The sequence below is a fragment of the Microtus oregoni genome, unplaced genomic scaffold (assembly GCF_018167655.1).
Source record: "Microtus oregoni isolate MIOR12 unplaced genomic scaffold, Mior012 000112F_000, whole genome shotgun sequence".
NCBI lineage: Eukaryota > Metazoa > Chordata > Mammalia > Rodentia > Cricetidae > Microtus > Microtus oregoni.
Window position 1 is genome coordinate 195753 of NW_024544730.1, and position 24963 is coordinate 220715.

General features: G+C 44.3%; 2 protein-coding genes across 6 annotated transcripts in view; one reads left to right on the plus strand and one right to left on the minus strand.

The window, feature by feature from the left end:
- Nucleotides 1–16076, minus strand: part of LOC121443684 (RNA-binding protein 10) — a 28607-nt gene extending 12531 nt beyond the window's left edge. For 4 of the 5 annotated variants that reach the window (XM_041645489.1, XM_041645488.1, XM_041645487.1 and 1 more), the window contains exons 1-3: nt 15315–16076; nt 13260–13402; nt 3373–3556 (exon numbers count right to left, since the gene is read on the minus strand). In XM_041645489.1, the coding sequence (XP_041501423.1) occupies nt 3373–3556; nt 13260–13276 (201 nt within the window). In that variant the 5' untranslated portion in view covers nt 13277–13402; nt 15315–16076. Of the gene's footprint in view, nt 1–3372; nt 3557–13259; nt 13403–15314 lie in introns of those variants that run through there. The other variant, XM_041645490.1, reaches the window with a different exon arrangement.
- LOC121443686 (NADH dehydrogenase [ubiquinone] 1 beta subcomplex subunit 11, mitochondrial) lies at nt 16075–18049 on the plus strand. The gene is made up of 3 exons (XM_041645491.1): nt 16075–16313; nt 17524–17654; nt 17831–18049. The coding sequence occupies exons 1-3, from the start codon at nt 16113–16115 to the stop codon at nt 17952–17954; spliced, it is 456 nt and encodes a 151-aa protein (XP_041501425.1). The 5' UTR covers nt 16075–16112; the 3' UTR covers nt 17955–18049.
- The last annotated feature ends 6914 nt before the right edge of the window (nt 18050–24963 follow it).

The following is a 24963-nucleotide window of genomic DNA, read 5'->3' on the forward strand; positions in this document are numbered from 1 at the left end:
CTCCCCAATAACAACTGCACCTAGTACTCAGTCTTGCTTCCAGCCTTGGACTTACAGAAAGTGAGTCAAACACAGACAGAAACACAGGACAGGGTAAAGGAAAGTGAGTCAAACAAACACAGTACAGGGTAAAGGATGGGAACAAGATGATCCCCAGGGGCACAAAGACAACGGGAGAGCAAGTGAGGCAGCAAGTCAGGAATGGTGGGGAGGGTGATCTGAGAAGAGGCTTAGTAGTAGCCAAGAAGCATAGAAGCTGGAATGCCCAAGTCTTATCCATCACAAAGGAATACTCCCTCCCCTCTCTATGACACAGAGAAGGATAGGAGCCCTGTGAGGAGGAGAAATTTAAAGACAAAAAGGCATGGTGGTTGATCTGGAAAGCTTTCTGAGTGAAATGATCCTGAGAGACTACAGAGGCAACTGAGGACCCCAGGTGAGACAGTATCTAAGCTGGCAGTACCTCTTTTGGTGGATGGGGAATTTATACCAGATACATTTTAGGGAGAACAATCTGTGCTTTTGGGCATCTGTTCCTCATCAGGGTAACAGACAAGAAATTAAGTCTTATGAACACCAGTATGCAGGAAGATGAAAACCAATCAAGACTCCAATCAAGGAAGGCTTGGGAAATAACAAGAACATGGGCTCTGGGGTCCAGCAGTCCAGGTTTAGACCCCAACTCTACTCTGCCACTTGTTGGAACATAAAGAAGTCACTTTGTTGACTGGGGCTATGTGGGACTGACTATAATTCGTACCTTCCAGAAAGAGCTTCTGTGAGGATTCAATCAGCCTGGCACATAGCCCACCCTACAATAAAACCTCAGGTAAAAATGTCAGCAATCAGCCTGATCCTAGAAGGACTTCTTAGTGGGGATTACTACTGTCACAAAAAGGGCAGTTGGCAGGCTTTCAGGGAAGCACTGCTCAGAGAACCAACTGGGGCTGAAGGAAGTGAGAGATATAAGGATCAGGGAGACTAATCAAAACTCTACTTTAGTAATACTTTTAGATTTCAAATGTGGCTTGCCATAAGACATCTATATGAGAAGGAAATTGGTGAAGAGAGGAAGATTGAAGGCAGAGAATGTCATAAAGGCAAACAGGGTCAAGAAGCTATCAAGAGCCACCTATGGGTAGCTATGGCCAGGCTGTCACTGCTGACAAAAACAGGAATATGGAATTTGGGAAAAGCCTCGTGGGCCCTAACATCTTACTCTCATGGGTCTCTGCCACCAAGAATATCCAACACTGGGTCTGGCCCTCCATTCACATATACGAAAAGGATGAAAGCCAATGGAATGTGCAGGAGGGACGCTCTTCTCTCATACCCACCAGCACTGGACACCCACGCTACTGCCCTTGGGCTAAGACAGCCTGTCTGCTGCCTTCTCCCTTCCAGACCAGGAACTGATGGGGCCCATCCTGGAGGATGGATAGTGCTGGGGGACAGGAGCTGGTGGGGGAGAAGAGAGGGAAGGTGCTGCGTTTGGCTGTAAAGGATGGGTGTAGAATAGCTGAGGGCCCTGGAGAAAACCCAGCCTGGCCTCCTGCTCTGCCACCTGCCATTGGAGGGGCACCTACATCATCCTCAGTGGCTCCCCCTCCTCCCCCTCCTCCCCCTCCCCCTCCTCCTCCTCCTCCTCCTCCTCCTCCTCCTCCTCCTCCTCCTCCTCCTCCTCCTCCTCCTCCTCCTCCCCCCCTTGCTCGGTCCGATAGTCCTGGTCCCGACAGTCGCCGTCTCTGGGGAAGCCTGGCGGGCCAGTGGGACTGTGCCTGTGCCGCCTACGCTGAGTCTCGGAGCCTGGGGAGGCCTCATAGGGATCCTAGCCGACAGAATAAGATGAGAGACACCAGACGGGCAGTCAGCTGGTGGGCCTAGTGGCTGGCCAATGGCTCTCTGAGACAGGCGGGCTCTGAAAGCCAGGGGTGGGCGGGCGGGCTCCAGTTAAAGGCTCAGTCAGGCAAAGTGGGTAGGCCTTGGATTGTAGCCTTTTTAAGGCTGCAAATGTTCCACAGAATACTTTTGGGAGCTGCCTTCAAAGAATGGCAGTATTGGTGTGGAGGAGGAACTCCCAAAGGCAGGTAGACAAAAAAACACAGCTTAAACCTCCTTGGGAAAAACTAGCCTGGGTTTTAGACTTTGCCTTCAATTTCTTCCCTTTTCTTCCTTTGCCAGCTTAGCTAGTATGAGTACAATTATTTACTGTGCCACTGAAAAAGACCTGTCTTATATAGTTCCCTGCTTAAGATTGGGCCCTGGAACCAAACCAGCAGTTTTAGAAACAGTTTCAGATATGAGTCTAAGGCAGCCAGCAGGAGTTGGTGGGCTACTATGCTCCTCCTTGGTCCTTATTCCTCAGCCCTGACAACGTCTTCATTCATTATCAGTTCTTTGACAAGAGAGTGTAGCTGCTAATTCTTAGCTGTTGTCCAATCTACTAATTTCAACACTAAGCAGATCTGGCCTAAGCCTACATCCTCCCACCTGCAGAGGACAGGCCCAGACAATTGGATGCTGTATTCCATACTTGTCAATGGTCTCTTTCCAAGGTCCATTGTACCCATTAAGAGACACTGCTCAAGAGCAGGCAATTGAGAAGCCTGGATGCCTATAGGCCCTGGCTAAGCAAACAAAGTATACCAAGGGAATAGCCCCTCTGCCTAGAGGGTAGAGGATAGCTCAAATACAATTCCTCAAGGCTCGGCTTGCAAGTGTAACCTTTCCATCGTACTAGACAAAGAGCTGCCTGCCTGCCTACCTGCTTACACCAGGTCTTTGACTGTCCCCTCAGACTGGAGTTCTCTGGGGCAAGGGTGTTTCTAGCCCTCAGATGTGGGCTCTCTCGTGGTGAGCATCATGCCTCATCCTTTAGGCTAGAGGTAACTACCACACAGAACTGGCTTCCCCAGAGGTCCTTTCCTTCCCTTCTGTCTAAAGGTTTTGTCAAGATCAGGAACACCCAGTGTTAGCTTCCCAGAGTTGTTTGGCTTGGATGCTAATTCTGTCCTCCCTACCCTAGATGCTGGGTCCCATGGAAGAGATCCTTTTGAGTACCCTAAATTGGTAGGGCAGGCAGTATAGTGTTTGCAGTGAACCAAAGACCAAAACTGAACAACAGGGAAGAAGGGAAAGAAGTAATGGCTAGGAACCTTGAGAAATACAGAGTAAAGCAGTGTGGAGGAAGCCAGGGAAACCCAACTCAGAAGAGTCCTCAGAGAAGGAGCAGGGACAGACCCTCCCCTAGGTGACACAAAGCAACTGAGCAATCCAAAGGCACAGGAGCAGAACATGGCCTACACCTGGTGTTGCAGGTAGACACACAGGCCATTCAGGAGCATTTCCCCCAAGACCTGGCTTTGCCCTCACCTCTGCACTTTGCTCTTCAGATGAGTCATCATACTCATGTTTGCCCTCCTGACTGCCATACTCTCGGGGGTAGGAGCGGTAGTCCATGTCTCTATAATCATGGTCCCGGCTGCGGTTCTCTCCACCATCATCCTGTGTGCGATCAGTGGCTCCATAGCGGCCAGTCCTGTCACCACGACCACCTCTAGGAGAAGAAGGATGGGGATTAAAAGACCATTTTTCCCAAAAGGCTCAAGATGTAAGAGTTACCCTACAACCCTCTTTCAAGGACCTCAATCCCACTCCCCAGAAAAAAAGACTCTGAAAATTTCACTCCACTACATGGACTAACTACTATATGCTCTTAAAGTCAACCCACTTATCTCCATCCCTTCCTCACTTCTGGTCCACATGTATCACAAGCTTCCTCTATCCAGGCTTCTCCCAGTTCTGTCTCTGTACCTAGAATCCCAAATATAAGTACTCTCTAAGATAAAGTTAATCAACCCCAGCTGCCCAAGATCCTGAGGCAGAAGGCTTGAGCACTAGAAGGTCAGGGTGAGCCTGGGCAACATAGCAACCCCCACATCTAAAAATATTGGTGTTGTAGATATAGTTCACCAGTAGTACACAGGCCCAGCATGCAGAAGGCCCTGGGTTCTATTTCCCGAATATCATAAAAAGTTAAATTACTTAATGGTGAGTTCTAGGAAATGATGGACCATGCCTGCTGAGTCCTTATTCCTCAAAGCTTAATATAGTGTATAGGACTCAGTAAGCAATAATCCCAGCACTTGAGAGGTGAAGGCAGGAAGATCAGGATTTCAAGGTTAGTCAAGGTTCAAAATGAGTTTAAGGTTACACGAGATCCTATCTTTAAAAAAGTATTATTTTAAAAAGAACCAATACACATTCATTTAAAAAGAAAAAAATACTGCTATGGGTGTTTAGTATCCAGCATTGAAGAAAAAAAAATAAAGATGTAAAAAAGAACATTGTCAAGCAAGATGAATGAAACCTCACAGAAGAATGCAACAAGATTCTACTTATGAGCAGTAATAACAAGAGAATGTCCACTGTTGACACCACTCAAACTACATTATTTAATGACACTAGCTAAAGCAATTAAATAAGAGAAGAAAAGGCATTAAGAACTATAGAGGGGGGCCTGGAGGAATGGCTCAGCGGTTAAGAGCACTGACTGCTCTTCCAGAGGACCTGGATTCAATTTCCAGCATCCACATGGCAGCTAACAACTGTCTGTGACTCCAGTTCTAGGGGACCTGACACCTATGCACATCAGATAAAAATAAATCATTAAAAAAAAAGAACTGTAAAGGCAAAAGAATCATCATTATTTGTATCTAATTTTAGAATAACCCTGTAAAGCCTAAATCAATCAAAAGAAAGATCACAAATAATAAATCAGGAGCTGTAGGTACAGTTCAAGGACAACATATTCATGACACTAATTTCAGTATCCCCAAAATAATAACAGTGATAATGATGACAATGAAAATCAGGGGCCAGAGAAATGGCTCAGAGATTTAAGGAAGTTTGGTTCCCTGCACCCATGTTGGGCAGCTCACACCCACAAGTAACTCTAGCTCCAGGGAATCTGATGCCTGCTTCTGCCTCCTGAGCACATGTAAACATACACTCACAGATTCACATAAAAATAAATTTTGTAGAGATTCTGGCTATAAAATTAATATGCACAGGGCTGGAGAGATGGCTCAGTGGTTAAGAGCATTGCCTGCTCTTCCAAAGGTACTGAGTTCAATTCCCGGCAACCACATGGTGGCTCACAACCATCTGTAAAGAGGTCTGGTGCCATCTTCTGGCCTGCAGACATGCACACAAACAGAATATTGTATACATAATAAATAAATAAATATTTAAAAAAAAATTAATATGCACAATACAAAACACCCTGGTTTGATTCCCAGCACCTACACAATAGTTGACAAGCCTGTAACTTAAGCTCTTTGGGTTATGAGACTGACACTATCCTGGATTACCCAGCAAGATCTATCAAAAAAGGAAGCTGAATGTGGTGCCTCATAGAAAGATTCTGTATCAAACAACAACAAAATCAAATCTCCTTCCGCAAAAAGACCAAATCCTTGAGGGCTTAGTGGCTAAGAAAACCCTTGCTGCCCTTGCAGAGGACCTCACAAGCATCTTAACTTCAGTTGCAGGGAATCTGATACCCATTCCTAGCCTCTGCAGGTACCAGGCACACACATGGTACACAGATATGTTTACAAGTGAAACACTCACTCATAAACCTTAATTGCTTTTCAAAAAGAGATCAAACCCAGTAGCTGTAAAACAAAAACAAAACAGTACAACAATAAACCCTATGGATCTATATGACTTTGTGAAAGTTAAAAACAGCTAACATGGGGAGGGAGCAGGAACTGGGACTGGTATATAAAATGAGAAAAAAGTGTTAAAAAAAAGTTAACATGTAAAAAAAAATGAACCTAGAAATAAGCGTGAGATGAGTAAGTGCGGCAAAATGGCAGAATCTAGTTTGCAGATAGGTATTCATTGTAAAATTCTTTCAATTTGCCATATGCTTGAAATTGTGTAATAAAATATTAGAAAAAAGAGTTACCAGCTGGGCACGATGCATGTCTATGGGGTGAATATGTGTGCACTAGAGGAAACAGCTCAGGCAGTAAAATGCTTGCTGAATAAGCATTAAGGACCTGTGTTTGATATCTAACACCCATGTAACAAGCCAAGTAGCACAGGCGAGGCAGATACAGGAAGATCCCTGGATCTAAGTGCCACCTGTTAGGCGTGGTTGCAGAGGTTGAAGCCAGCCTGGTCTACATAGTAAGTTTCAAGATAGCCAGGGCTATGTATTGAGGCCTTGTCTCAAAAAAAAAACAAAACAAAAACAAAAAACAATGTAGGGCCAGATAGATGGTGACTTCATGGGTAAAGGCACCTGACACCAATCCTGATGACTTGAGTTTCATCTCCAGAACCTATATATGGTATTTCTCAATAAACTCCTCTGTACTGCTACCTGTGTGCTACACACACAGAACAAAAAACAAGGTAGGTGCTTCCTGAGGAACAATACTCAAGGTTGACGGCTAGCTTACACATATACACAAGATGCACCTGCACATACAATGACTGGACATGTACGTGTACACACACACACACACACCAAAGGCTGGGGCATACACAGCAAGTGGTAGAGTACTTGCCTAACACACACATGGCCTTGGGTTCTCTCCCAGAACTGCTAAAACAAACAAGGCCCAGATGCCTTTAAAGGTAAGTTCCACTAAGTTTCACTAAGTTTCAAGGCAAGAATAGCCCCCCCCCCCCCCCAGGGTTTTTCTGTGTAGCTTTGGAGCCTGTCCTGGAACTAGTTCTATAGACCAGGCTGGCCTTGAACTCACAGATTAGCCTGCTTCCGTTTTAGAAGTGCTGGGATTACAGGTGTGTGCTACCACAATAGTAACTCTAACATAAGTTTCTCCCAAAACAGCAAAGGTTACATAATTTATACTATGAGGTTACCTTGATTCCAATGCCAGATAAATACAACACAGATACAAATAAGCAAACTAATCCAATAGCTAACTAAGCAGCTTTAAAATAACAACGCTGGTGAGGAAGTGAACAACAGGAGCCTTCACAGACTGGTTGGGAATGTAAACTAGTCCATTTACTAGGAATTCTGTAGGGAGGCACCTCAGAAACTAAAAATAGATCTCTCAGAAGACCCAGCTTTACCACTGCTGTGTATTTATCTGAAGGACTTCAAGTCAACAAATCAGAGACATTTACACACCAATGTTTATTGCAGACAATTTGCAACAATATGGAACCAACATAGGGGGCAACAACAAAGGAATGGGTAAGGAAATTGTGCTATATACAAATAATAACATTCTTTTCCAGCCACAAAGGAAGTTAGGCCTTTTTCAAGAGATGGATGCAACTGGATATAGACATTAAGTGAACTAAGCCAATCTCAGAATGACAGACATAATGTTTTCTCTGTGGTCCCTATATTTTATACATGCACATAAAAGCATGCATGTATTTAACATGAAAGTAGAAGCAAAACTGTCTAAGGAAATAAAACAGACTAACATGAAAGACATGCCTGTATTAAACACCCTTATGTGACAGTACCATGTGAATACTCACAATAATTTTCTAAAGAATAAAAAACCTAGCAGAGCTTTTAAATTAAAAGATTTATTATTACTATATGTGTACATAATGTATGTGAGTGGGCAGATGGACCAGAGCATGCATATAGAAGTCAGAGGGCAACTTTGGTGAACCTGTTCTCTTCTTCAAGCTTTATATATGACTTCTAGGGGAATTGAACTCAGGTCTCTAGGTTTGTGCAGCAAGCGCTTCACTTGCTGAACCAACTATCTTGTTGGCACCCAAACCTAGCAACTTTAAAAACATACTCAAACCCATCTAGATATGGTAGTGCATGCCTTTAATCCCATCACTTGGGAGGCAGGGGGTGGGTAGATCTCTTTGAGTTTCAGGACAGCCAGAGTTAAGAGAGAGAAAGACAGAAAGACAGAAAGACAGAGACAGAGATTGACCCTGCCTGAAAACAAACAAAAACACAAAACCAAAAACATAGAGGAAGGTAGGGTGGGGCTGGGTATGACACGGCACTTGCAATTTTGAATTCACTGCAGCTGTGGTCTCCTAAACAGGAAAGAACTGAGTCTCGCAAGTTGTCCTGTGACATACACACACACACACACACACACACACACACACACACACACACACACACATGCCCCTCCCTCAAATAAATAAATATACTATTTTTTAATATATGTGAAAATATAAGAGAAAATAGTTGGGAAAAGGCAGGGACTCATAGGAATAGGAGGGAGACGAGAGAGATATGGCCCAAACTAGTCTGAAACTCAGGATCTTCTTGCTTCAGTTTCCAGAGAGTAGGATAAAAAAAAATTCATCACCACATCAAGCTCAGAGAATTTTCCTGGCTTATTAAAAGTTATATGTAAAAAATTGCAACACACACACACCTTACTTTATTAGAGAAATTTTGACTGGGCACCGTACACGTGTCTTTAATCCCAGCACTTGAGAAACATAGGCAAGCCAATCTCTATGTCTTCCAGGCCAGCCAAGGGCTACAATAGTAAGACCCTGTCTCAAAAATCCCAAATGAGCTAAGTGGTGGTGGCACACGCCTTTAATCCTAGCACTTGGGAGGCAGAGGCAGGCAGATCTCTGTGAATTCAAGGCCAGCCTGGTCTGCAGAGCTAGTTCCAGTCAGGGCTGCACAGAGAAACCCTGTCTCAAAAACAAAACACCCAAATAAAAAAAGAGAGAGAGAAACATTTTGGACATGTTCCTTTAAGACTAGGGATAGTGATCTACTGTACCTGAGTTAGACCCGCAGTTAATATTAACCTGAACTCCTAATCATCCTGCTTCCATCTCCTGAGGGCTAGTATTACAGGCCGGGTGCTATCACACCTGTTGACCCTGAATGAATAAATAAATAAGTGAGTAATAAGCAAACAAATAAACACACACACACTTTTTTGTTTGTTTTTTTGAGACAGGGTTTCTCTGTGTAGCTCTGGCTGTCTTGGCATTCACTCTGTAGACCAGGCTGGCCTCAAACTCAGAGATCTGCCTGCTTCTACCTCCCAAATTCTGGGAGTAAAAGTGTATGCCATTACCACTGCGCTAAATATTCTTTTTTAATTTTAACATGCATTGGTGTTTGACCTGCATGTTTTTTGAGGGAGTAAGATCCACTAGAAATTGAGTTACAGACAGTTGTGAGTTGTCATGTGGTTGCTGGGAATTGAACCTGGGTCCTCTGGAAGATAAGCCAGTATTTTTTTTTTTTTTTTTTGGATTTTCGAGACAGGGTTTCTCCGTAGCTTTTGGTTCCGGTCCTGGAACTAGCTCTTAGTCCAGGCTGGCCTTGAACTCCCAGAGATCCGCCTGCCTCTGCCTCCCGAGTGCTGGGATTAAAGGCGTGTGCCACCACCGCCCGGCTGTGCCAGTATTCTTAACCACTGAGCCACCTCTCCAGCCCCTGGGTTGAATATTCTTAATTATAAAAATCTCTTATGTGAGCCAGGTGTGGTGACACATGCCTTTAATCCCAGCACTCAAGAAGCAAAGACAAACACATTTCTGTGAGTTTGAGGCCAGCCTGGTCTACAAAATAAATTTCAAGAGAACTAAGGTTATTACACAGAGAAACCCTGTCTCGAAAAAAATTCCATGTGTGTTTGGTTGGAGAGATGGCTCTGTCAGTAGAACTCTTGTTTCTAAAGCATAAGGACCTGAGTCCAAATCTCCAGAACTCAGATAAAAAAAAAACCAAGTATAGTAGCATGTGCTTGTAATCCAGTGATATCAAAACTGGGAGGAGATAGGTAGATCCCTGGAGCTCAATGGCTACCTAGAACAATGACAGTCCTACCTCAAACAAAAGGTGGAAGGAACTCAAGTGTGGTACTCAGAGCTGCCTTCTGACCTACACATTACGTCCACATACATGCACGTGCACAGCTCTACACATGTATACACTAACACACACATACACATATAAATAAAATAAAATAAAATGGGGTGAAGAGATGGCTCAGAGGTAAAGAGCACTTATTGGACATGGATGCTGGGAACTGAACTCTTACCTCTCAAAGAACGGCAAGTGCTCTTAAAAGCTAAGCCACCTCTCCACTTTCCTAGTGATTGCACTTTAACAGAGTAAGTTATTACTTAAGCAAGCAGGTAGATTTTTATGCCATTTAAAAGTAGGAGGAGCTGGGTGGTAGTGGCGCACGCCTTGAATCCCAGCACTTGGGAGGCAGAGGCAGGCGGATCTCTGTGAGTTCGAGACTAGCCTGGACTACAAGAGCTAGTTCCAGGAAATGCTCCAAAGCCAGAGAAACCCTGTCTCGAAAAAAAAACAAAAAACAAAAAAAAAAAAACCCAAAAAAACAACAAAAAAAAAAAAGTAGGAGGAGTGGGAGGAAAATGGGAAGAGGGGATGTGGTGGAAATTTTTAATAAATAAAAAAAAAAAAACCAAAGATAAAAAAAAAGTATGCTTCCTTGGAGCTAGAAAGATGGCTCAGCAGTTAAGAGCATTTACTGTTCTTCCAGAGGACCCAAGTTCAACTCCCAGTACAGAAATTTGATGCAATCTCAATTAAAAGTCCTGTGTTTGAGATGATTTCTTTAAATCTTGGGGGATGGAACCCAGGATCTCATACATACTAAGCACAGGCTGTACCACTCAGCCTTTGATTAGTTTTTACATAGAATAAAACGCCACAAATGGTTAAATCAAGTTTGAAAAATAAGAGCAATAAGAGAACTATTAAGAAACTGTATAAATCCACAGTAATAAAAATGGTAAGATTATGGTGTAGGAATAAGCAAAGAGATAAATGGAACAACCTAGATCATTCAAGATGGAGGGAACCCAAGCAAAAATGAACTATTTAGGAGATGGTACTCAGCAAACTGCCCGCTGTAAGAATGAAAACAAACTAAAACTTATCTTATACCATATTCAAAACTGGATTCTAAATGAGCTAAAGATGTGAATGCAATTGGGAGGCAGAGGCAGGCGGATCTCTGTGATTTCGAGGCCAGCCTGGTCTACAAGAGCTAGTTCCAGGACAGGCTCCAAAACCACAGAGAAACCCTGTCTCGAAAAACCAAAAAAAAAAAAAAAAGATGTGAATGCAAAAGGTTAAGAAAAGATTCTGAAATCACAAATATGGCAAGATCTGGTCATGGAAGTACATGCCTCTAATCTTATGAGTTCGAGGCCAGCTGGGTCTATATAACACATTCCAGGACAGTAAGAGCTTCGTAGTGAGACCTTGTTCTAAAAAAGAGGAAGCACGAAAGTAAGGATTTATTTATTAAGAACAGATCATCAGGAGACCGAGGGAAGAAGATTACCACAAGTCTCAGGTCAGTCAGTCTGAGCTATAGGGTGGCTTCCAGGACAGCATGGATGAGATCCTGTCTCAACAACAACCACAAAAACAACAGTATCTATTCTTGGCAGGCACACACACATTAAGTAAAACGTAACATGGACACCTCATGGTACCTTTGGCACCAATTAGAGACAAAACATTTTGTATATTAATGACAATAGAGACAGCTAAAATATACAGTGCTGAGTAATATGGAGTTCAGGAGACAAAAGGAATACTGTAGCACTATGCTCTTTATAAGAATTAAAGACACTTGAGATAACACTATTTTAGAAGGATACATATTAAGTACAACAGAGCTGATGCCTACAGAGGTGGGAATTGGGAATAAATTGAAGAAATAAAAAAATAAACCAAACACAGTAAAAGAGGCCTTGTGGTGACTGGTCTTTGATAAAATCTATTTAGAAATGGAAAATGTGATTAACTCAAACCTCTACATTTTGGATCCTCTAAAAATCAAAAGGAAACCAGTAGTTTTACTTGGCAACAAAGTCTAAGGAAGTATAGCTACCTGAAGCTCAGTCACATAGTAGTTGTAGTGATTATGGTTGACAATCAAATTAATCTTCTCCTAAGCAAATATGGTATTGAACTTAACACTTCACACATGCTAAGTAAGAGTTCTACCACTGAGTATATTTCTAGCCACCAGATGCCTTTCAAAAGACAGTTTTAAAAGGAGGCCAGTGCCAGGCATGGTAGCACATGCTAGTTCCAATATCTTGCTGGTGCTGGTGTTTGCAATGAGTTCCAGGTAGATAGAAACTACATGGTGAAACCCTATTTCAAAAATAAATAACTATGGATTGGAGAGATGGCTCAGCAGTTAAGAGCACTTGATTGCTCTTCCAGAGAACCCAGGCTCGATTTCTAGCACTTACATGGTGGCTCACTCACAACTGCCTGTAATTCCAGTTCCAGAGGGCCCAATGCCCTCTTCTGGCGGCACCAGGAACACACATGGTGCAAAGACACATGCAAGCAAAACATTCATGCACATAAAATAAATAAATATATAAGCAGGGTCTGGTAGTATAGGCCTGTAAACTCAGAGACTGAGGTAGGACAGTTGCAAGGTCTGGGTTACAGATTGAGTACAAACAAGCCCAAATTGGGCAATTTACAGTCTATCTCAGAATAAAATGTAAAGGGCTGAGAATATAAAATAGCTGAATGGTACAGAACATGCTGAGCTGTGCAACCTAGGTTCAATTTTACCAAGTATCCTAAATGTTTGTTACTCGGGAAGATGAATTTGCGTATCACTTGCACCTAGGATTTTGAGACAAGCTTATCCAACAGAGCAAGACCCATCTTAAATCCAAAACAAAACCCACCCTTCACAGGCCTGGAAGGTGGCTCTGTTAGTAAACTGCCTGAGCTCAATTCCCCATCACCCATATAAATACACCAGGTGTGACACATGCCTGTAATCCTAATGCTGAGGAGGTAGAGAAAGAGGACTCCCCCAGGCTTGTTGGCCAACCAGTATAGCTAAATCTGGGAGCTCTGGGTTGAATGTAAAACTCAGCCTCAAAAAATAACTGGGAGAGCAATTGAGGTAGATGATAGCTGGCATCACTCTCTGGCCTCCTCACCCATACTAACAAGAAACCTATCCTCACATCCAGCCAAGGTACTCATCACCTGTAAACTACGTGCTCTGCCTTGTAAGACCATACACAGCAAGACAGTCTCTCACAAGGAGACCTACAATCATCATGTCTTGTTCATCTCTGCATTCTCGGAGCATAGAAACCACTCCTTTGTTGTGTTGTTTCTTCTGCCTAGAAGTTAAGTGTCCCTCAGCATCATTCCTGGATTGGTGTTCACACGGGGGCATGCTTATAGTGCCTGGGCGCAGAGGGAATGGAGAACTCACCGTCTTTCATACTCCATGTCCTGATAGGATCTTCGGGAGCTGTTGGGGGCCCCTCCTCAGTTGCTGGCTCCTTTTCACTTCCCAGCCACCCTCACTGCTGCCACCATGATCTGCCAGCCTGGGTGATACCTCCTGCAGAGACTCTGCAAAGAATGGAAGGAAGAAAAGGGTCAAGGTAGTTGGTGCAGAGAAGACCTCCTTGAGAGAATGTCATTGTCAAGACTCTCTACAGTCCTGTAGCCCAGGGACATTGTTTTCTACTTCCTTGTGCTCCTGTCAATCAGTGCAGGAAGACAGCCCCCATTTGGCTCTCTCCTTCCTTTCCCCACAAGCATAAGGCAAGATTCTACTGCCCCCAGAAAACAGTAAAGCCCTTATCAAACAAAGAACATCTTACAGAGATCTGGTGGTACCACCGGCTATGTGATCAAGGCTTTGCATTCTTATTCTTAGATCAACTGCTGAACGATCTGCCTAGGATTAGGCATAAGTCACAGAAATAAGACCACAATAATTGGATGGGGATATAGTTGTGAGACAGAACATGACCAGCACAGCCATGTTCAAGGCCCTTGGGTCACATCCCCAGCATCACAAAAACAAACAGCAAAACACCAAAAGACAAAAGAGTAATAAAAGACTTCACCAATGGAATCCCAAGCACCTCCCCATCGGTCAAGGTATCATTTCATCCTCCCAACAAGATGTTAGCTATACCCTAACAAGGCAAATAGAAACTTTGAAAGGCTTTTGGAGGGAGGGAGGGAGGGAAGGAGGGAATGTGTGTAGGGGCTAACTTGGCAACAAGACAGCTGCCACCTCCCTGGGCTCCTGGCCAACAGAGCTCTGGTCCTCATACGGCAAGTGGCTCAGCCATGATGTGACGTGCAGCCAGGTCCCCAGGTGGATCCCTCTCCCCAGGGATCATAGGCCAAGTTTTCAAGAGGCAAAAGAGGCCTCTTTCTGAAGCGGTTCCAAAACATCTTGTTCTACAGAGTTGAAAGGAGCAGTCACTTCATCCAACTTTTGGGGCTGCCTCAAGAAGTACAAGTCCTGAGAGTGATGTGACCCAACCAGGGATGGGAATTATCCCTGAATCTTCAGCTGCCACCCACTGTACAGGAACCAAGGAAAGCAAGGCCTAACACTAGGCTGCCACCACACCTTTCCTTCAAGTTCCTATTTTCTCTTCCACCTCAAACCACAAGAAACCAGCTAACTGCTCCCAGATGGGGGAAAACAGTTAACCAGGAACCCTAATGGCTGAGAACCTGATGCAAAGCCCTCAATGGCAAAAGGGTGAGTCAAACATTGTCATATACACAGCACAGAGAAGAATCAAAGTTACCGGCGAGCCCCCAAATAACCAAGGGCCAAGATCACAGAAAGTAACCCACAAGAGACATAAATAAACAATTCCCCTTTTAATATTTGAATGTCAGTGTCAATTACAACTCTCAAAAGAATAAAAGTCGCATCTATATTTCTCTATCCACCTCACCCTTCCCAGCATTCAATAAATAGGTTGGGGTCGGACAGTAACACGACAGTTTCCTGACCGATAAGGACTGGAGGTCAGAGACACACTCCAAGGATAAAAACCATAGTCACTTTCTCTCTCCGCGCTCGCCACCCCCCATCCCCGCCACAGAAATGAATAGAGGCTGCAACCAGAGTATTTCCGCGTGGATAATAAGTAACACAGGACACAGCCAGCACACCCCTGCTCTTAGAATACCCCCGCAAAGTCGCAGACACGCACTTCCAAAAAATAAAAGTTCGATGGAGCAAACATAGTAAGTCCCGGTACCCCACTCCCATCTGTCCCTCCCTTCCCCCACCCTCGTGCACCCATCCCGTGTTCCAATCGCGCACGCGCTTTTGCTTTCATAAGAAAAAGTGGGGGGACACCCTCTCTCAGGTGCATCCCTCAGCTTTGTGAACCCCGAAGTGTGCAGTCCGTCCCCGCGCCTCTTCTATGTTTACCGCACCACCACCCCCTGGCGCACGCCCCGCTCCCTTACCTCGGCCCCCACCACCCGAAACAGCGCTCACCTTCCCGGCCCGGGCTGTCAAGGGAGGGCTCCCAGGCATCACCTCCGCCAGCCGTCACCTCTCCAGAACTGCTAGTTCAACGGGAGCCGATTGCGTGCAACAACTAAGTCCAAGGCTAGTGGCAAAAGAGGGGAAAGGGGGAGGGGAGACGCGCCCGACGCGCAGCCCTCCCAAGGAAACTCAGTGCCGCCTTCTTCCAGCCGGCTGCAGTCACTGACACAAAATGGCGACGAGGAGACGGGAGCCGGCGCTCCGACCACCATCCACCTACTGAGGGAGCGCGCTCTGGCTGGCTTTGACGATTGGTTGCTGTCCGCCATGGGCTGGTCCTGGCCTTCTCTGATTGGCAAGCATATGCTACCTCCCCATTCCGTGAGAACACCCCGGGAGTCCAGAAAAAGAGTAGCTATTGGCTACCACTATGAGGCCCGCTTTTTAGAGCCTGCTTTGCCGTGAAGTTGAAAGACAAGCAAAAGCCCCACCTCTTTCCCCACAAGGCCTTCTAAATGTCACTACTTTCTTCTTATGAAGAAAATAAACAGACCTTTCAAGACTAAATTTCTCCCAGCGTGACAGAAAGGATAAAGTTGATTTGATGACAACACGACGTGGGAAGCAAAACAGAGTCCTCACCTCGCCACGCTTGAAAACAAACTTAGAACAAGGATCTATTTAGCGAGGTGAGGGCGGAGCGACAAAAATCGCGCTGGGATCAACCGCGCAGCTGCGCACTTCGCATTTCCGTGTCTCCCCCCCCCCCCCCCCCCCCCCATCCCCGACTCAGCCTCACAAGCTGTCATGGCGGCCAGGCTGTTAAGTTTATACGCTCGCCGGCTTTTGGCAGCAGCGGCTATACGAGAGCTCCCGGCTGCCCGCGTTCGCTGGGAGTCCTCCAGGGCTGTAATCTCCCCGTCTGCTGTGGAGAGAAAGCGGTCACAAGAACCGACCACACTCTGGCAGGAGGACCCAGAACCCGAGGACGAAAACCTCTACGCGAAGGTGAGAGGGAGTGGGAAACGGGTTGCCGCAGGGGCCAATCCGGGACCAAGCAGACCGCTGTCGAAGAGATCGTTCTCCAGCTCGAGGCTTGCGCCGGAAACAAGATCTTTAAAGATTCATAGTTTTGACTTGTTTTCCCCTTTTTTGTTTTGTTATCTTCGGTCTACGACTCAAAGGAGGATTTGCTTTGCTTGTAGACAGAAATCACACTTAAAGTGGGCAGTGCCCAAAGCGCATTAAAAATCAGGATAATCCTAAATTCTGGGATGGCATGTGCTCGGTTCCTGTGTAAACACTTTATATCTATGTTCAAAAACAGCATGATTTTGAGGTAGACGCTACTACTGTTACCATTATGCAGATGAGGATACCGAAACAGTTAAGTTGCTTGCTCAAGATCACATAACTTAAGTAGGAAGTGGAGCTGATTTTTGAATTTAGGACTATTTGAATTCCCGTGCTTTATGAATAACAGAGACCCTGGAGTCAGACACCGTGGGTTGAAATTTATTCACTTGTATGACCTTGGGCAGGTAGTTTATAGTCTTTTGCTGCCTTAGTTTCTTTGTAGAGTGAGAAAAGTAATAGGACACCTGAAATGGAACTGCTTCATATGATTAAATGAGTCAGAATGGTTCAACAGCTCCGGCCACTTCAGAAGTACTCAGAATTAGAAGATGTTTATTATTACCATTTGCACCTTACTAGGATATGTGAGGTTTGTGTATTTGAAAAGGCCTGGTGTATAAGTATTTCATCAACACTAACCTCTGGTTGAGGGGCTTAAATATATAGAGTGCTATAGGGTAAGTGGACCCATAGGAAATTACCAACATTCAGCCATTTTTAAACCTTTATAAATAGCACTTCCCAAGGGTACAACTTAACAGACAGGGTGATTAGGTAATGTTTCCCAAACAAGTAGGTGAAGCCAATTACTCCTTTGGAAATAAAGTTAAAACCTTGGATGAGGGGAGGGGCATGGATCCAGCTCTGATTAGATTTAGAGGAAGCACTTTCTAGGTAGAGGGGGGAAGAGCAAATACCAAAGCCCTTTGTTGGGAAGGAACTTCCCAAGCTAAGAATAGGAAAGATTTTAGTGAGGAATAAGAAGTTGGTTTGAGGGCAGATTAGAGACCAGACCATGCAGGGCCAGCATATATTTTTATTATGCGGGAGGAAACCCTTATTGATCTTTACCTCTCCTTAGAACCCAGACTTTCACGGCTATGACCAGGACCCTGTGGTGGACGTCTGGAACATGCGAGCTGTCTTCTTCTTTGGTTTTTCCATCGTCCTGGTCTTTGGTACCACTTTTGTGGCATATCTGCCTGACTACAGGTATGGGGTTTTCCAAGAGAGCAGAGTGAGTAGAAGCAGGAGCAAGGGTAAAGGTTGAAGGAGTCTCTGGCCAGAATCTTTGCCCTGCATTGATTGGTGGGGTATGGAGTGCTAAGGAGGGGAACTGGTGTCTAGTGAGGCTCTCTCACATAGATCATGCCTGTTGCTGCTTCTAGGATGCAAGAGTGGGCCCGCCGGGAAGCTGAGAGACTTGTAAAATACCGAGAAACCAACGGTCTCCCCATCATGGAATCCAACTGTTTTGATCCCAGCAAGATCCAGTTACCAGAAGAAGACTGATGAATTACTGAGTGGGCTTAAAAAGCGCTACTTTGTCTTCCCTGCCTGTTATCCTTCTGGTTTCTCAGAGTACCTTATTAAAGGGATTGAAAGAATGATTGGTTATTGTTGCTTTTGTTATGGAAGAAATTTATGAAAGTGTGACAAGCCTTACTAGGGCCACTGCTGCCTTTCTTGTTTGTCTAGAGCTATGCAACACTAAAGTTTGGTGGCTTAGTACTCTATTCCATGGCTCCATGGGCTGCACAGTTAGGGGATTTGGCTCCTCTAGGATCCCAGGTGGCTGCTGTTAGGTAGTAGCTAGGGCTAGAGTCATCTGAAGCACATCTGGTCTGTACAGCCAATGTTTCTGAAAAAACAAACATGTCTGGCACTTCAGTCTTCAGCGTAGTAACCTGGGCTGCTTATAGCAGTGGTTCTCAATCTTCCATATTCTGCCAACCTTTTAATACAGTTCCTCATTGTGGTGACTCCCCCCCCCCCACCATAAGATTGCTTTTGTTGCTACTTCATAACTGTAATTTTGCTACTGTTACAAATCGTAATGTAAATATTTTTGGAGATAGAAGTTTGTCAAAGGGGTTGTGATCCACAGGTTTAGAACTATCTTAGAGGGTAGTTGAAGGTTCTAGATGGAGATCCAGCATTTAGGAAAAAATTGACAATAACTATTTCTACAAAAAAAACTAGCACACTATAATCTTTCTACATTTGAATATGTGCTGAAATAACTGGTGGGCCACAGCAGAGGTTTTCCATTGCTGGGTGTGGGTATTTGGCTCCCCCCTGCTTTCTCTGCTTCTCTCTGGGGTTTGTGGCTTCTCTGCTTTCATCTTGTGTGTTGGCTGAATGCTTCTCTTTTCCCTTCTAATCTAATTATGGATGGTCTCCAACTTGACATACATGTAGACTAGGGTTGTAGCTCAAGGTTAAAATACTTGCTGAGTATGCTGTAGGTTCCATCCCAGCACCAAATACTCAAAAATATTTGCATGTTTCTGCTTGCTTCTCCCTTTTCCTCTCCCTCTCGCCCCCTTTCCTCTTCCTCCTTCTCCCTTAATAGCATCTAAGGAAATAACCATCTCTGGCACTGAGATTTTTGTTTAGCAATTTACAGATTATGGAAACATCTTTTTTCACCCATACATTGTACCTTCATTCAAACTCTTGTTTGCTTTTTTTGAGATAGGATCTCATATAGCCCAGGCTGAGATCGAACTCATATAATAGCCAAGAATGACCTTGATCTCCCAATCCTTCGACCTCCTAAACACTAGGATTATAAGTGTGTACCATGTCTGGCTCACTCAAACTCTAAGCATTATTTTGACTAAAATTTGCAGGCATAGGCTTTTGTAGGATTTTTATCATTCATCATGGTAGGTATCATCTGCATCATAAAGCTTCTAAAATTTTTATAGGTGTCCTGGCCCTTATAACCCCATATGATTTCCCATACTTACTTCTTTGGGTGTTGCTCCCATGCTTTTCATATGTGTTTCTAAATCTGTAAAACACTCAGAGGTTAGTATTATATAATCTATGTAATGAAATTACATTTTTGTGTGTGTGTGCATGCTTCAGAAGACAACTTGCAAAAATTGATTTCCTCTTTCTGCCATGTAGTTTACAGGGCTAGAACTCAGGTCATCAGGCTTGGTGATAGGAGTCTTTTTTTTTTTGTTTGTTTTTTTCGAGACAGGGTTTCTCTGTAGCTTTGGTGCCTCTGCTGGAACTAGCTCTTGTAGACCAGGCTGGCCTCAAACTCCCAGAGATCTGCCTGCCTCTACCTCCCGAGTGCTAGGATTAAAGGTGTGCGCCACCACCGCCCGGCGTGATAGGAGTCTTTATCTACTGAGTTATGTATCACTTTCCCTACACCATTTTACAAAGGGTAGTCAGGATTATTAAAGGCCCAATACTTACCATTCTAAGCAAGTGCCAATGATCTCAGGAATCAGCTGCTAAGGGGATAGTTAAGAAAAATTTTACCAAGGTCCAATACAGAATGAAAAGATTCCATTGCTTGTATCATTTTCTCAAAAGATCAGAGGTAAATTAATGGCTTGATGAGAGACACTATTTGAGTTATCCTTCCACAATGCACAGTCATTCTCCATGAGCCTTTTTGCCTCATCCTAGAATATGCCATGGGACTCCATATGTCTCCCACTTCTGAGGAACTAAGTGGAGCTGACTCTTACTGCTTTGAACAGCTTGAAGCCAGGGGGATGTAGGGCTACACTCTCATCTTCTGTCTATAAGGCTCCACATACTTGACAGCCTTTAGGCCAATGCTACAGCTGGCTTCTGCCTCGCCATCGACCATATTTGGCTGCTGAAAGGGCCCCAAGCTAGATAAATAATCTCTACTTGGCATACTTTAAGTTATTTTGTTGTTCTTAATTATGTGTATGTGTGTGCCAGTAGGTACTCATGGATGCCAGAGGAGCTAGTGTTACAGGTGAGTCATCCAATTGGGTGCTGGAAATTGTACTTGGGGACTCTCTTCAAGAGTGATTTGATCTCTTAGCCACTGAGCCATTTCTCCAGTATCCAGCATACTTTTAAAAATTATATATTTATTTTATGTGTATGAGGGTCTTGTCTATATGTATGTCTATGCAAAATGTGTGCAGTGCCCATGCAGGCCAGAAGAGGGTATTTCCTGGAACCGGAGTTAAACAGTTGTGAGCCACCACATGGCTGCTGGAAATTGAAGCCAGGTCCTCTGAACTGCTGAGGCATCTCTCCAGCCCCATCCCCTTTTTTCTTTTTGTCTTTGTTTCTTGAGACAAGGTCTCACTATGTGGGTGGCCTAGAATTCACTCTGTAAACCAGGCTGGCCTTGAACTCACAGAAATCCACCTGCCTCTGCCTCTGCCTTCTGAATGCTCGAGTTAAATACGTGCACCACCCTCCTAGCCTCATTTTTTGTTTTGTTATTGTTTAGATGGTCTCACTATGTAGCCCTGGCCGTTCTGGAACTTGCTCTGTAGACCAGGCTGGCCTCAAACTCACAGAGATCCGCCTGCCTCTCCCAGTATACTTTCTTACAGACAGGAGAGAAACCTGCAGTTAACTCTAGGTAAGTGTAATTGCCTACTCCTGGAACAAGCCATGTTAGGATTGCTCCCATGGATGCTGTCATGTCTCTGGGTGCCAAGTGTTCCATTAACTTTTCCTGGGGAGACAAGAACAAGCATATTATCTATTCACCAAGGACAAACTGTGGGGAGCTGAGGAAGCCCTGCGTGTGTGAAGTCCTGAGTGAATGTGTGCTGTTGACATAGCCATGTCAAGGACCCCGATGCCTCAAGTCCAGGGGAAAATGGCCTAGCTTGGGGAAATGGCAAAGGCTTCTTTCTTCCTGGTCCACTATAGCTTTCTCCACAGTTCCATATTTACATTCGGAAGACTCCTACCCCTACAGAGACTGCTCCTACTGATATTAGCTAATTCTGTCCTCTTAATTCAGCTATATTCCATAAATCCTGGCTCCTTATTTATCTGGATGCAATAATACCTTCTCTTAGAAGCCATGCTTCTTAGAATACCATGGATGGTTCCTCCATCAGAGAGCCCAGTCTACCAGATTCCAGCTTTTCTGTGTGTTGTGTTTTCTTCACTCCATTGCTGCCCCAGTCAGGTCCATCCTTGGAGCCATGTAACGTACTGGAGAAACATTTTCACCCAAATCTAGCTTGGTAAACCTATAGGTTTAATTGGGGCTTACTTACAGGATCGTAGGTGAGGGGTTCAACTGTTTTCATTTTAACACAGCAATGGCCATTCCAAGCCTGGAGAAGAGTATTCCACAGGGACTGGTGTCAGCTGAGCACTGCTTTGAGCAGAATGCACCTGACATCGATGAGCACTTGGTCCATTATCATGTCTCAGCCTTTTAGCTAATATTAAGTTTTATATCTATTCGTAACCAGTTTACTATCTGACATGTCCTTTATCTAAGGAAAATGTACTAAATCAATTTTTTTCTATTTTTTTAAATTTATTTAATTTGTATTGAAAATTTCCACCTCCTCCCCTCCTCCCACTTCACTCCCCTTCCCCCCTCCCTCTCCCCCTCCCTCTCCAGTCCAAGGAGCAGTCAGGGTTCCCTACCCTATGGGAAGTCCAAGGTCCTTCCTGCTCCCCCCAGGTCCAGGAAGGTGAGCATCCAGACTAGGCTCCCACAAAGCCAGTACATGAGTAGAATCAAAACCCAGCGCCATTGTCCTTGGCTTCTCAGTCAGCCCTCATTGTCAGCCACATTCAGAGAGTCTGGTCTGATCACATGCTCCATCAGTCCCAGTCCAGCTGGCCTTGGTGAGCTCCCAATAGATCAGCTCCACTGTCTCAGTGGGTGGGTGCACCCCTCGTGGTCCCGACTTCTTTGCTCATGTTCTCCCTCCTTCTGCTCCTCATCGGGACCTTGGGAGCTCAGTCCAGTGCTCCAGTGTGGGTCTCTGTCTCTATCTCCATCCATCACCAGATGAAGGTTCTCTGGTGATATGCAAGATATTCAGCAGTATGGCTATAGGATAGGGTCATTTCAGGTTCCCTATCCTCAGCTGCCCAAGGAACAAGCTGGGGACATCTCTAAATGAATTTTTTAAATTTTTTTATGATGTATTTATCTTTATTTTATGTGCATTGGTGTGAAGGTGTCAGATCCCCTGGAACTGGATTTTCAGACAGTTGTAAGCTGCCATGTGGTTGCTGGGAATTGAACCCGGGTCCTCTGGAAAAGCAGTCAATGCTTTTAACCGCTGAGCTATTTCTCCAGCCCTCTAAATGAATATTTTTAAACAAGGAGATGGAATAGCTGGTTCTGTCCATTCCATGCATGAATCTGGTATTATGAAACCCCTAGGAATTAATTCCTTTGGGGGATTTTAAAAAATGGTATGTTACCTCTTGTGTAGATGACACTGATCTATCCATGGTCTTCTGGCTTATAGATCAAGAGTGAATGCCTCTTGTTCTGCCAAGTTCTACTTCATCAAGTTCTCAGCCCTTGAGAAGTTTTCATTCTTAGCTATACATGAATTAAATCCTAAAACCTAAGCCGGGCGGTGGTGGCGCACGCCTTTAATCCCAGCACTTGGGAGGCAGAGGCAGGCGGATCTCTGTGAGTTCGAGACCAGCCTGGTCTACAAGAGCTAGTTCCAGGACAGGCTCCAAAACCACAGAGAAACCCTGTCTCGAAAAACCAAAAAAAAAAAAAAATCCTAAAACCTAAAGGTAGCAATTATAAAAAAAAAAAAAAAGGCACAGAAAGGAAAGGCAAGTTCCCAGTGGACTGTCAATCTTGTTGATTTTCTCCAGGAACCAGCTTTTTGTTTCATTGATTCTTTGGATTATTTTCTGTGTTTCTATTTTGCTGATTTCAGTCCTCAGTTTGATTATTTCCAGTCTTCTACTCCTCCTAGGTGAGTCTGCTTCTTTTTTTTCTAGAGCTTTCAGGTGTGCTGTTAGGCCCCCAATGTATGCTTTCTCCGTTTTCTTTAAGTGGGCACTTAGTGCTATGAACTTTCCTCTTAGCACTGCTTTCATCGTGTCCCATAGGTTTGAGTATGTTGTCTCTTTATTTTCATTAAATTCAAGGAAGACTTTCTTTCTTAATTTCTTCCTTGACCCAGGTGTGGTTCAGTAGTTGACTGTTCAGTTTCTATGAGTTTGTCGGCTTTCTGGGGGTAGCATTGTTGTTGCCTTCTAACTTTAATCCGTGGTGATCTGAGAAGACGCAGGTGGTTACTAATATTTTTTTGTAACTGGATGTTTGCTTTGTTACCGAGTATGTGGTCAATTTTCGAGAAGGTTCCATGAGCTGCAGAGAAGAAGGTATATTCTTTCCTATTTGGGCGGAATGTTCTATAGATGTCTGTTAAGTCTTCTTTGTTTAGTATCTTATATAGAGATAGATTGTTGCGATAATGAGGGTCACATTCCCCCACAAATTCTTGGCACATCCAAAGCAGATGGAGTTACATCTTAATTAGATTACTGGATATGGGTGCACTGACCTTGTTTGCCCAGTAGGTGGCAATGTTATGAAAGGTTTTATTTCTCCGGATTAACCAGGACACCTTAAAGCACTTTTCTCAGACTGTAATGACAGTAATGTCTGAATGGCCCTTTCACAGGGGTCACCTAACACCTTTGGAAAACACAGATATTTACATTATGATTCATAACAGTAGCAAAATTACAGTTATGAATTAGCAATGAAAATAATTTTGTGGCCGGGGTCACTACAACATGAGGAACTGTATTAAAGAGTCACAGCATTAGGAAGGTTGAGAACCCCTGCCTTAAAGGGATGTGTGTATGCCCTAATTGGATGTGACCAATCTACTTACTGTGGTGGTTTGGAAGAAAATGGCCCTCAAAGGGAATGGCACCATTTGGAAGTGTAGCCTTGTTGGAGTCGGTGTGGCCTTGTTGGAGGAAGTGTATCACTGTGAAAGTGGGTTTTGAGGGCTCATATATGTTCAAATCATGCCCATTGAGACAGTTTACTTCTATTGCCTTTGGATCAAGATGTAGGATTCTCAGCTCCAGCACCATGTCTGCCTGCCATGTCCTGCCATGATGATAATGAACTGAATCTCTGAAATTTTAAGCCTCCACCTCAATTAAATGTTTTGCTGTGGTCATGGTGTCTCTTCACGAAATAGAAACCCTAACGAAGACATTTATGAAGGTAACTATTCCTGAATCTATTCTACGTTGTTGGCATAAATCCTGGTATGTTCTTTTTTTTAATTGTTTTTTTTGAAACAAAATCTCACTATGTAGCCTTGGCTGACCTGGAACTCAGTCTTTGCCTTTCTAGTGTTGGGATTAAAGTTGTGCACTACTGTACCCAATATGGTCAATTTTCTCTGTAGCTCTGGTGCCTGAACTGGAACTAGCTCTTGTAGATCAAGCTGGCCTCGAACTCACAAAGATCCACCTACCTCTGCCTCCTGAGTGCTGGGATTAAAGGCTTGCACCATCATCACCT